A 12,964-nucleotide genomic window follows, 5' to 3' on the forward strand; every position below is an offset into this window, starting at 1 on the left:
TCGCACACGTTCCCTTGTCCGTACTGATCCCGGTGTGGGAGGTGGGGGCAGAAATTTAGTCGCCAACTGAATCGTGGTCCCCCTCCCGGCTCAGCTAAGGACATGTTTAGACCCGGGGCCGTCCCGAGTCTGGTAAACTCCTCCTTCGGCTTTTGCTTCTTGTTGACCGCGTTCAAAAGTCCTCGTATGATCCCACCTCCTTCAGCAAAGCTTCCCTGGTTGATTCCTACCAACCGAGATGCAGAAGCCTGGCAGACATCGCTAGCACTCACTTATCTATTTTGGTTTCTTTTCTATATATGTGCTTGTGTGTGGAGGCGGGGAGAGGGAGTGTATCCACGCTAAATAATCGACCGTACGTGTATATGCGTCTATCGATTATTTACTCCGGTTATTCTCGTATATAGTCCTCCCCAGTCAAACATATATTCCTTATGGGCAGGGCACTAGCTTTATGTTTCTGTTGTACTTTCCCAACTGCTTAGAAGTGTGTACCGCACCCAGAGGAGGCTCAATCAGAGCTGTTACTCTTCCCAACGTCCAACCCAAGGCTAAGCTCTGAAGCCCTGGGCGCGGCTAGATCACCAACCCAAGCCGGGGAGAGGAATGAGCTGGAAATCTCACAGATTCAGAGATATCCACCAACACGGCCGCCTTGACTGGGAGATGGGGGCGTGTAGGAGATCGAGACGTGGGAAGGTGACTACGGGAGGGAACCGATTCGAGGGGAGAGACGGGGAAAGGGATTTCACGGGAGCCCGGAGAGGGAGCCGCTTCTGGAAGCGGAGGAGGGTCGGCTGTCCGCGGCCGGCCAAAATGAAATCTCCAGGCACACGCTGTTAAAGCGAGCTTGGTCTGCGAGATCTAGGGACCTCCCCTCAGTTTCCCAGAAGGGAAGCCTGCACTGGACGAAGTGTCCTAGGGTATCATTCGACAATACTTTCGCCTTTATTCCCATCACTGATGGATGAATGCAAAGAACACAAAATTCAGCCAATTCCCTTTAATGAATATCTGTTTCGAAACAAGTACAAGACGTGTCCCCAGACCACCTGTCAACTTAAACCTCTTGTCTTCAGAACGAAGGCACTCTGAAGCTACCCTTTCCCTATTGCACTAAGGGTTGGATTGCAACCTTTGAGATTTTTTTTTTTTTTAAAGTTGCAAGAAGCAAATGGCAGACATTTCACGAGTACAACGTCAGAGGTCTAAAAATGACATAATTTACAAACAAACCCTCATTAGTACCAGAAATGAGCGAAGCATTATTATTATTACTTAATAGAAAAGCTTTAATACCGAGCACCCATTTTGGTAACTTTTATCGTCCATGCAGAGATAACTGCTTGCATGCATTTTAGGTAATCCCTTGTGTATAATCCAAGGCTCAAACTTCCCAGAAAGGCTCACCCATCTGGGTTCTGAGATTTATCTTTGGTTTAGAAGCTACGCGTCAACTTGCACTGCGACCGCAGTCCGAAATGACAGGCGACGCCATCTCGCGACTGGTGAACTTGAGGAGAATCTCCTGCCGGAGTTGACTAGGTTCTGGGTTGCCAGAAACCGAGAGAGCAAGACGATGGCGCTCTACTGAGGAATTTACACAGAGTAATGGAAATGGCAAGAGATTATGATAAGGCCTAGAGGAAAAGGCCTCTGATGAATCAGAAGTGTCAAGTGTTTCTATAGCTCATTTTCTCCCGTCACTATCCATCCCAACATCAGCTTATCCAGCTACTTCTTAAAACAAAATCTAATTTCATTTATATTTCTCATTTACAAGGAATAATAAAATTTACATTCTGAATGATTCCCTGCCTATTGTCTGTGGGCTCATAGGTTCCAAAAAGCACAGCTGCTTTCTCAACTTCTTTTCCCCTCGGTGATTAGGCCGTCGATTTATAGCCGAGTGACGTCTGTCGTGCGGAGCACCCTTAGTGGCGGACTAGCCTTGTTCTCCTCCTTGAACCTGTTGGAAACGAATAGAGAGTGGCTCGTTCATACCCCACCGACAGGTCTGGAGATGGATAGATCACCCCATCAGTTTGATTCATTATTCAGAGGAGATAAAATGCCTATGGAGAAGTGAACACTAAACTGAAGTGACTGTAAGAGGAATAGCTGACTGCGCCATGATGGAATAGCTGACCGCGCTTACCGTCGGCAAGCAGCGTGGTCTAGGGGGAAGAGCGTGGGCCTGGGAGTCAGCGGGACACGGGTTCCGATCCCGCATCTGCTACGTGACATGGTAACTGTGGCATTTAAGTGCTTACTGTGTTCCAGGCACCGTACTGAGCGCTGGGTGGGGGAATACAAGCAAATCAGGTTGGACGCGATCCCTGTCCCATCTCGGGCTCCCAGTCTTCTCTGTGACGTCGGGCTAGTCACTTCTCAGTGCCTCAGTTCCCTCATCTGTAAAATGAGGGTTAAGACCGTTGAGCCCCCTGTGGGACAGGGACCGCGTCCAACCTGATCACCTTGTATCCACCCCGGTGCTAAGAACAGTGCTTGGCAACTAGTAAGCACTTAACAGGTACCACAGTTACCATTATTATTATTGTGGATAAGCCCCAGCCTCGGGCTTGAGGATCTCAAATCTCTGTGGCGCAATCGGTGGGATCGCTAGTGGCTCCCACTGCGTCGTGTGCACTTTCTCGTCCCCACCCGGCGTGTCCCCGCCGGGGCACGGACTGCCACGCGTGAGTAGGCGGGCGAGGTGCCGAGCCAAGTGCTCGGGCGGCCCTCGTCCGTGTCAGCCGGCTACCGGCGGAACCGAGATTAAACCCACGTCTCCTGATTCCCAGGGCAGCGCTCTTCCCGCCGGATCGACAGCAGGGCATTTAACGGCGCGGTGCGTTGGTTACCGGTCTCACTTAAATCAAAACAAGCCAAAATCAAATTCTCTAAAAATGAAAATTCTGAAGGAGGCCATAAATGGAGATGAGACCAGTTAGAACGTCAGTAGCGTGGAAAAGTCAACGGCCAGTGGCTAACCAACATTCTCAGGAATTTCGGCCAATTGGAAGATTTGATTTCGGGGGATTATTTAATTTTAGATGCTTAATTTTCAGTGGGGTGTCAAAATCTACATGTAGGCGATGTGTCATTATATTGAATCATACGCATGTTGGTTATAAGACTTTGCATTTGCTGACGACTTCGGGTGAGCAGATTTCACAAGGATCTCAAATCTTGTTCCCTTTTGAAAGATTAGCGTCTGCCCCGTCGGGTCTGAAGAGAAGCTGGAGAATATGCATCTGTCAATTTTTATGAGGCCTAGCTGGAGGAGTTGCAGTGACTGGAGTCGGATAGGGTTAATCTAGGAAGGTTTCATCTATTACCCGTATATTTTAACTCCCAACTAAACAATTTCGGATTAGTGATAGCAACAGTCTTAATTACGTGATCATCTGACAGTGCGGCTATTCATACGGGAATCCCCCAGGCATTTGAATCCTAGAATCATCATCATTTAAGGCGCTCACATCACTTGTGACAGTATGACCAACGCAGCAGTTTTTATTCATGCCACATAACGTCCCCGAAAGATTTCAGCAGAGCTGCTTCAAGAATCTACTTCGCCTGCCGTCACCGTGTTAAATCAAGCCGTTCTTTTTCTCATTCAAATGGGCCGTGAAATGCAGATTAAAGCCAAGGTCGAATGTGGCCGCCCGGCTTATTGCTTGTCTCCCCCGAAATTTGTTTCTCAAATAATGCAGAACGTAATTCTCTTTTCAGATGGAATCTGAAGAAACTCCATCTTGAAAAATTATTCTCTCCATAATCGTAACCTGACAATCCTAAAGATATCATAGTTGTACATACGCTCTTTGAGGACAGGGATCAGGCCTCCTAACTTGGTTATACCCCCTGTAGCGTTTAACACAGTGTTGTGCCTTTGGGGGGACTCGACAGATGATCTCAGTGTATTCAGGGAATTGTACCTGGTATCCTTTTGTTGGCTTGTACTTTCTTTACCGGTTGGTCTGAAATGAATATGTTACAATTAGAGAACATTCATAAGTTTCAAATGATAAAGAACGCCATTCAGATTAGTTATCACCGGTATGGAATTGAACGTCGCTATCATTTTACAGTCTCGTTATTTAAAAATCCCAATACTTCCATTCATTCAAGTAGTGAGTCTGGTCAGACCTTCAACAGGAACGGAACGTATGATTATCATCGTTCAGTGAATGGTAATTAAAACCCAAACAGTATTCGGAAAACCGAATTTTCCAGAAGTGAAGCTTAGAGTGCTAGACCAAAGTGGAAGATCTCTGTAATGCAGACATCATCCCAGTCATTCGCTGGCAATATTAGTAGCTAATCCCATTCACAGTCTATTTTTGGTTCATGGGTTAAACCTTTCTTCTTGACAGAGTTCTTATATGCAGCGGAGGCCAACAGATAACGTAAAACCCTGCCCGAGATCACTGCTTCACGTGAAGGTGACCCCAGAGCTGATACACACAGGCAGGCAAACTAACCTTCCAGAAGGACTTTCTTGATTTCTCTCTCGACAATCTGTGGTTCTCCCTCAATTACTTTAGTAACCTTGGTGTACTCAGTTCCAGCTAAGATAAGCATTAAAAACAGATGAGGACAGTTGTACCATTTATCGTCAAGGGAAAGGAGGGCATCTTCTTTCGGGTTGGGAACCGGGGACGTGTCGTTCCATCCCCCTAAAGCCTTGGGTCGGGTTTGGATAGTTCTGTGGGACCTGGGTGTGCAGGACTAGGCTTACGAAACGAGCGATGACCCAGTGGTAGGGTTTCCACTGGGATTCAAACAATGTGGTCTTCTTGGTTTAAATGGTGTCGCCAGCGACCTGTACTGGTGGAATAGCGGCTGGGTCTTTGAGGGGCAACTGCACCCTCGTTTCCTCCCCACAGAATCAGAGAAACAACCTGACCAGATGGGTAGAGCGTGGGCTGGGAGTCAACGGGACCTGGGTTCGAGTCCTGGCTCTGCCAAATGTCTGCTGTGTGACCTTGCACAAGTCCCTTTACTTCACTCTGTGCCTCAGTTCCCTCGTTTGTAAAATGGGCGTTAAGACTGAGAGTGCCATGAGGGACAGGGCATCCAACCTGATTACCTTGTATCTACCCCGGGGCTTAGAACGGTACCTGGCACACAGTAAGTGCTTAGCAAGCGCGATAAAAAAAAAATCCTTTAATCGTTTGTTCCCTGATGGAACGAAAGTTTCCAACTTCATTTTCGGCCCGATCGAAGGAAACTGACCGGCTGTTGGTTTTATCACAATATTTCTGGACCGACTGTGAGCCGAGTTGAACCTGGGTAGATCTTTGGCCTATGAGGCTGTGCTCCTGCAAGGTCCCATTTGACCCAGGACTTCACAGCTTGGCCGTTGCAATCCAGAATCACCATCGATGGTATGTATTGAGCGCTGACAGTGTGCAGAGCACTGTACCACGCGTTCGGGAAAGTACAGTCCATCAGAGTTGGCGATCCCATTCCTCACCCGCAGAATGTTACAGGCTCTTTGTCTAGCTGTCGATCCGCCCGGTCTCTGGCAGTGACCTGGGATATCCACGCTGGCAGCGAGGTTGTGGGGAGACAGAGCTTGGAGCAGGAACCCCAAAATGCTATACATTTGAGTATAAGCGCCTCGGGGGCAGGAAGTGTAACTCTTTTTTTCCCCCGCTTACTACATGCCGACCCTGTTCTAAGTACTGTGGTAGATACAGAGTAATCAAGGTGGACGCAGTCCGTGTCCCACGGGGAGCTCACGGTCCTAATCCCCATTTTACAGATAAGGTAACTGAGGCACAGAGGAGTCCAGTGACTTGCCCAGTGTCACACAGCAGACAAGTGAGGGAGGCGGGGTTAGAACTCTTTCTTTCTGTCGTGTTTTCCCAGGTGCATTACACCCCGTGGGCACTCAGGACTGTTTTTATCTGCCAGTCAGACTCAGGTGCTCAAATCAGGGCACTCAGGGTGGGCTTTGAGGTGGGACTAGAGGGATATTTCTCCAGAAATCATTTTGCCGACGGAGCGCCTCCCCTCACCCTCAAAAGGAAGAGAGGAAGAAAAATTAGGAGCCGCTAGAAGAGGAGGAAACTCTCCCCTTGGGATTTGGGGGGTCTGAGGGTCCCCGGAGTGTCACGCGCCCAAAGCCTCAATGTCAGAAGAGGTTTGGTATGGCAGGTTCCTGCCCCCTTAAGTGTCCTCCAAGCCTCTGGCTACGGGCACGGTCTCCGGTCCTGCTGGGCTCCGGCAGCAACAGAGAAACTCTTTGAAACTTCTTGGGTTTTTGTCTCCCACTGAGTCCTGAGGAATTAAATGTATTTTTAACTCCCTCCCTCCCCCGGGCGGCCATGAAGAAATCCTTTCCGAAACACATCCCGCCCCTTGCGGACTTGGCCGCCGCATGCATTTGAGGAGGTGCGGGCGGATCGGTGACTTCCTATTAAAAAAAGAATTCTGGGGGGTTAAGGGTCTTCGTGGGCCTCCAAACCGTGGAGGGGCGGGGAAAAAAGGAGCCAGAGGAAAAGCCGTCCACCATGGAAGCAGTAATGCGGGGAGCAAGGTGGACGTCTCCTCTTCTGGGCTGGAAGCTTTTTAAAGGCCCGGATGAACGGCGAGGGAGCGAGAGACCTGGAGGCGAAGACTGAATTAAGCGACACACGAAGATGCGGCTACTCGTTCGGTCCGTTGCCTAAAGCGCCACTATTCTACGAAACACCCTATCATGGCAAGGAGAAAAAGAAATTCCACCGTTGAGGTTGCACGACCTAGCGGCTGCCCTTCTCCCCCATGCCCCCGGTCTCCACCCCCCGATAAAATAGGCGCTGAGGGGGATGCCCCCTTTTTAGACCACGAAGGGACCATTTGGGGCAGAGCTTGGCCACCGCTGGGAAACACGTGGGGCAGTGGTAATAATAATGATGATGTTGGTATTTGTTGAGCGCTTACTATGAGCAGACCACTGTTCTAAGCACTGGGGGAGATACAAGGTGATCAGGTTGTCCCACGTGGGGCTCCCAGTCTTAATCCCCGTTTTACAGATGAGGGAACTGAGGCCCATAGAAGTGAAGTGACTTACCCACAGTCACACAGCTGCCAAGTGGCAGAGCCGGGATTCGAACCCATGACCTCTGACTCCCAAGCCCGGGCGTGAGCCATTCCCAGAAGCCCGCTGGGCTACGGACGTTCCCGTTTCCAAGGCGGTGGTCCCTGTGCCTCTTCTGGCTGGGTTGGGGGGTCTTTCCAGACCCCACCTTCCCTGCCGCTCTCTCCTCCTGCCTGCCTCGGCCTCCACGGGGCAGCCAGGCAGTGAGGGGCGTGGGAGAGGTCTTTTCAGATTTGCAGCTGTGACACTACGGGACCCCGAAGTGGCGGTGCGGATGGTTTCCTCCGGTAGCCTGGCACCCAGAGGAAGCCCACCACCCGCCGTCTCACCTTCTCCGGGCTTTCTCTTCTAGCCCGGCATGACAGGGTTTTCTAGTATAGACTGTGAGCCCCTTATTGGGCAGGGATCGTCTCTATCTGTTGCCCCATTGTACGCTCCAAGCGCTTAGTACAGTGCTGTGCACATAGTAAGCGCTCAATAGATGCGATTGAACGAATGAACGGTTGCCGAACTCTTGGTTTTGTGCATTTCTGAGGCCCTGCAATTCCAGCAGCCAGCGTGAAGCGTTAAACGATCCTCCAGGGGCTTAAGGGAATGAATGAGACCCGTTCAGCGCCTAATTTACTGGTAGGGAAAGATGTGGTCATGGGGGAGAATCTATCTTGAGCCTGCTCTACGTTGAGTAGGTCCGTTGAGGTGCACGAGACCTTTTACAATTTTGAGGGTCATAAAGAGGAAAAAATCCAAATTCAGAGACCGAGAAGAAAGGGGAAGGCCGAAGCAATTTTTCAGAGCTCATTTTGGAAGAGCAGATGTCTCATTTCCATTTTTAATTGATTTTAATACCTTATTCATATGATTTCAAATGCCTAAATCATCTTTTGGGTTACCTTGAAGTTTTCATCTGAAGAACAATCTATGTTCTTCTGGCAGAGATTTACTTCAGCGATAATCAAGTTTAAAAAAATATAGAAAAATTGCTTCTTCCCGTTCCGATGTGTGCACCTAATAATTTCCATTCGAATATATATTTTCTGGATTGGAAAGTTTTTCTCCGTTGCTATGGTAGGTAGTTTGACTTAATGCACAAGCAGAAAACATTCCTTATTTGTGACAGTGATTAATTTCACACGCAAACTAGCTACATCTACAGCTACAGATTCTCATCAAACAGTTAGAAGTAACAGATGGTCCATTCTGAAGAATGCTGCTTCGGAAGGGAAAACTACCAATGCTTTTATTTTGCTACTTGAAAGCATTTAAAGAGCGTTCGGAAACATGCCTTTAATTGTTAACTTGGGAGCAATGAATACTTATTTCTTGTAATCTGAAGCCTGAAACTTTTGGGCACGTCACGTCTCAATTCGTAATTGGTTCTCACTCCGGTTTACGGTGCGTCGACAGGAATTTGCAACAGAGGGAACAAATATTCATTGCTCTCTAGCTGTGTACGGGGAAATTTTTTAAAGACCGGTCAAAGCGAAACCAACGTGGGAATCGTTATTTTTTCCTTTCCGTTGCCGGTGACAGTCTTAAATTGAGCCAATCGTATCTCCCTGGAGTCCCAGCGGAACCCGCATCGCAGCCTGGGAGCGTTTTAGAAGGGAACGGATGATTCCTCCGCACGGCCGAGCCAGTCTTTAAAAAAAGCTTGAGCCGCTCCGGCGCTAGAACCTGCTATTCCCGGGTTAGTTTTCTCCCCGTCACTGACCTCCCTGCAGGAGTCTTTTGATTTCTTCATCTTCAAACACATGAGTATCACCCCCTTCAATGAATTTGGTGACCTTGGTGACCTCTGATAGAATACATGTTCACAGCAGAGATGGGGTTTAGAAAAGGCAGTGATAAATTCAGAGGCGTATCATTCGACGTGCTCAATAAATCACACCTGCTCAGTGGTAAATTCCAGACCAACAGGCAGTCTCCTTCCCCAGTGCCAGACGCTGGCGACTGACAGAAATCTCTCTCACAATAGAGTCCGTTAGCTTTAAAAACAGAGCGAAAGAAGGATGAGGGGGGACGGGAGCATCCCAGTCTGCTTAGGTTGGTATGGAACTTTAACCAAGGGAAGTGATGCAGAGTGATGACTCTTTAGCTCTTTAAGGGGTCTTTGAGGAATGTACCGGATACTCAGGAAAATCCACCGCATGACGCGCCTGGTTACCCACCTTCTTCCAGCAACTTTTGAATGGCTTCTTCGGTTTCTGCCGTTCCAGCAGCAGTAATTCTGGTGTACTTTATTTCGGGACCTAAAGAAAAGAAAGAAAAATAGGGCAAGTGTGTGTTTTGGGGGGGAAGGAGGGAGAATGAATCTTGATTTTTCAGACCAAGGCATTTTGTTAGGAACTCAAGGCTGTCAATGTCCTATCTCGTGAGGTGTTTCATGTAAAGAAATTTCGGCAAATTAGGATAATGATCAGAGGATGCATGCAAAGCGGAATAAAGCCCACGAGGTGAATACTAAAAGTGAATCCGGAGGGTTTCAGTTCAGAGACGGTCGGACAAAGTTAAAACTCTGTCGCCTCTGTGTTACACTCCTCCCCAACTGCTTGTTTCAGGAATAATAGTACCTGAATTTTCATAGCGCTTTCTTGTTTTTCCAAAGTACCTGCCCATCGACTGCCTTATTTTATCCTCTCAACCTCTCTGTGAGGTCGGGAGAGGCAGGTGTTAGTAGCCCCATTTTCTAGATGGAAAAGTAAAGTGTCTTGCAAGAAGAGGTTATAAGTAGGCCCGCGCCGGAGCTGGGCTTAGAATCCAGGTCCCCGGCTCCCTGGACTACTAGACCCATGCATTTTCCCACTGAATCTCACTGCAGCTTCAGTCTAAAAATGCTCATTTTTGCGCTTTATCGTGGAGTTGCATGTCTCCTTTTAAAAAAAAAAAAAATTCCTACCGGAAGTGTAGAAGCAGGCTTTTCAAAGAAAGGTAATTTACCTTTAACGATTCTCTCTTCTGTCACTTCTGTTTCAGTTATTCCCACGGGCCGTCCACCGATTATTTTAGTGTATTTTTTTACAATTGGCTCTGGTGGGAAGAATGGAACATTATAAGTGCTTATAGTGGCAGTGTGCCAATCAGCACCACTTGTCACTTCAGTTCACTCTTCTGCCTCCACATTGAGGAAATAAATTCACATTTCAATCAATCACTGCTTTGGGGGGTGAGGGGTGAATTCCCTGTTGCGTGACTGCATTTTTAACTGCAGGTGGGTGATGTGAATCGCAATTCCGGAAATAGATGGTATCGCAGTGAGGTACAAATTGGAAAAATTGAACCAAATTCTAGGTCGGATCAGAAAATAGGGCCAGTTCTGTTCTCGGCACCAGTTGGGAAAAATTAACTGTTCTCCACGCCCTGAGCGTATTTTGCTATTGGCTGATTAGATCTTGCCAGTTGATGCTGATTCTTCCCTCCCTTGTGAGCACCCTATTCCTCGTAAATAATGATAATGTTGGTATTTGTTAAGCCCTTATTATGTGCAAGAGACTACCCCTGAAGACCTTTAAGTTGCAACATGGAATTTCAGTCCTTGAGCCGCTGCAGTGGCATTCACATCTGAGGAGATCATTTCTCCGTGTGAAATAATTTCTCCATTTGCAATTAAAATTTGTGAAAAGAGGGCCCGAGAAATGCAGTTTTTTCTGAATAACTTGAAAGGATATACAGAAGCCCCCGTAGTTTCTCGGCACACCCCCCCCCCCCCCCGGCTGACGAAGGGCTGTAAAGTCGGGCAAGTAGAATTTTGTGAGCAAAGATGTTGCCCATAGAGGAGTGAAGTGTTTCTAGGACCTTCTTCCTTGGTGATCTCCAAAATTGCTCAGTGTACACATTCTCCAAAATAGAGGAGATTAAATATTCAGGCTCCAACCAAACTGGGTAATGGCATTCAGCCAGTAGTAGAGACTAGGCGTTTCTCAATCGAAAGGACTTACCTCCATGAATCACTTGAGTTATCCTCTCACCTTCATTAACCAAACTGAACTCTGGCTCCCCTTCGACCACAGTGACCTTAGTAATTGCAGGCCCTGAAAAAACATTTGCGGAACTAAAAATCGTCCCGTTCCGAACAACATTGGTTTCTGTGTCCTCCCCCTTACCTGAGAACACACCTAACAACCTAATTTGAAAAGGAAATTCAATAAAGAGGTTTCAATAGTGAATCCTTATAAAATCATCCTGTCCCTTATGATAAAATGCATTAAGAATGTCCCATCACCTGGAAGCTGGGAGGCGGCTATATAAATGACTCACAGTTTAATTGTTTTGCTGAAACTGTTTTAATCTATTGTCGTCTCATGTGCTTCCGTTCATCTAGTGGCAAGTTAATAAATCTTATGCAAAGCAGAGTCAGTGAGGACATAACATTACCATTCTGGTCTTAAATGTTTTGGTTTTCAATCTACCAGCTTGCTGCGTGAATCCACTCTTCTTGCTCCATTGCATCTGTAAATGATTTCAGTGGCTGTCTACCCCACCAGTTTATAAACTCCTGGGATCACGCTTGCTAATCACTTCCAAGGTTTAGTACAGTGCTCTGCACACAGTAGACCCTCAAAAGAGTCTATTAATTGGTTGAATTACATTTTAACATTTTAACAAAAACTATTTCAGCCAACCTGACTTCACCCTACGGGTCAACTTGTTTCCTCATCCATAAAAAGGGTAAAACAGTACTTACCAACTTAATCCGAATGGTGCGTAGATGAACGAATGAACAGTTTTTAAGCTCTTTACAATTACATAGAAGCCCTCCAAGCATTATATATTATCTCCTTGTAAAATGTTTTGCTTTCAGAACAAAACATTTTAAATGTTAGAAAATAGATTATAATACTGATTGAATTAGAACTCCCCCAGAGAAAAGATAGAGAGAATTTTCAGTACATTTAACTCATACTGTCTTATCTGGCAACAGTTAAATAAAATTGACAAAAGATACGGTAAGATATCTTTCGAATTATAATTTAGTTTTTCCAGAAATCGTTGTAAACCGTTGCCCAGAACTCTGAGTCTGGAACTCTATGAAGGTCCAATTAGTGAGGAGCAAAAACACCGAAGTATGTCATAAAAATTTTGGAAATAATGAAGAAGGCTAGTGGAAATAGCGTAGATCTGGAAATCTAGAGACCTGGGTTCCAGTCCCAGCTCTGTTACTTAGCTTGCTGTGTGACCTTGGGCAAGTCACTTCTCTGTACCTCAGTTGCCTTGTCTGTTAAATGGGGATAAGATGCTTGCTCTCCCCCCACGTTAGGCTGTGAGACTGTCTGATAGGATTAGCCTATATCTATCCCAGGGCTTAGCACTTAGTGAATTTCATGACTGAATCATCTAGCCCATCTTCCTCCGTTGAGGATAAATGGAACTGCTAGTAAATGAAAGACAGCATGTATGATTTTTAAGACCCCGAAGAAGGACATTCTTCATTCAATCACAGGATGCCCTTATGTTCAGTAAACGGGATGTTCAGGAATAGTTGCCTTGCGCCTTTTCTCTCTAAGCCTAAAGCGGTTTTGGAAGGCTGGAAAATTCCTGCTTGCATGAATAAATGCACGTTCGCATACATGCAGTCTTTCGTTTGCTAGCAATTCCATTTATTCTAAACGGAGGACGATGCATACATATATGCATGTTTTCATGGCTTTCGCTAGCAGCAAATATACATTTTGCTATTTCCATCCTAAGGTTAGGAACAGTGGCAGTTAAGATTGAAGGGCCTAATTTGTCAAGAGATACAGGGAGGTATTGGGCCCCTTGATCATTTTCCTTCATTGACACCTCTAAGGTGGGTCCACACATGGTTGGGGGAGAGGGGCATCCCCCATATTTGAGACTTAAGACACAATTGTGAGGGTAAAAAGAGAGAGG

General features: G+C 46.8%; 1 protein-coding gene across 6 annotated transcripts in view; it reads right to left on the bottom strand.

The window, feature by feature from the left end:
* Nucleotides 1-988: 988 nt before the first annotated feature.
* Nucleotides 989-12,964, bottom strand: part of POSTN (periostin) — a 43,229-nt gene continuing 31,253 nt past the window's right edge. For 2 of the 6 annotated variants that reach the window (XM_029047974.2, XM_029047973.2), the window contains 7 exons: nucleotides 11,032-11,124; nucleotides 10,034-10,123; nucleotides 9,265-9,345; nucleotides 8,808-8,891; nucleotides 4,491-4,577; nucleotides 3,945-3,986; nucleotides 989-1,969 (listed from right to left, as the gene is read on the bottom strand). In XM_029047974.2, coding sequence (XP_028903807.1) covers nucleotides 1,935-1,969; nucleotides 3,945-3,986; nucleotides 4,491-4,577; nucleotides 8,808-8,891; nucleotides 9,265-9,345; nucleotides 10,034-10,123; nucleotides 11,032-11,124 — 512 coding nt within the window. In that variant the 3' untranslated portion in view covers nucleotides 989-1,934. The remainder of the gene's footprint in view (nucleotides 1,970-3,944; nucleotides 3,987-4,490; nucleotides 4,578-8,807; nucleotides 8,892-9,264; nucleotides 9,346-10,033; nucleotides 10,124-11,031; nucleotides 11,125-12,964) is intronic. The other 4 variants (XM_029047976.2, XM_029047975.2, XM_029047978.2 and 1 more) reach the window with 2 other exon arrangements.

Source organism: Ornithorhynchus anatinus, chromosome 20, assembly GCF_004115215.2.
Source record: "Ornithorhynchus anatinus isolate Pmale09 chromosome 20, mOrnAna1.pri.v4, whole genome shotgun sequence".
Lineage (NCBI taxonomy): Eukaryota > Metazoa > Chordata > Mammalia > Monotremata > Ornithorhynchidae > Ornithorhynchus > Ornithorhynchus anatinus.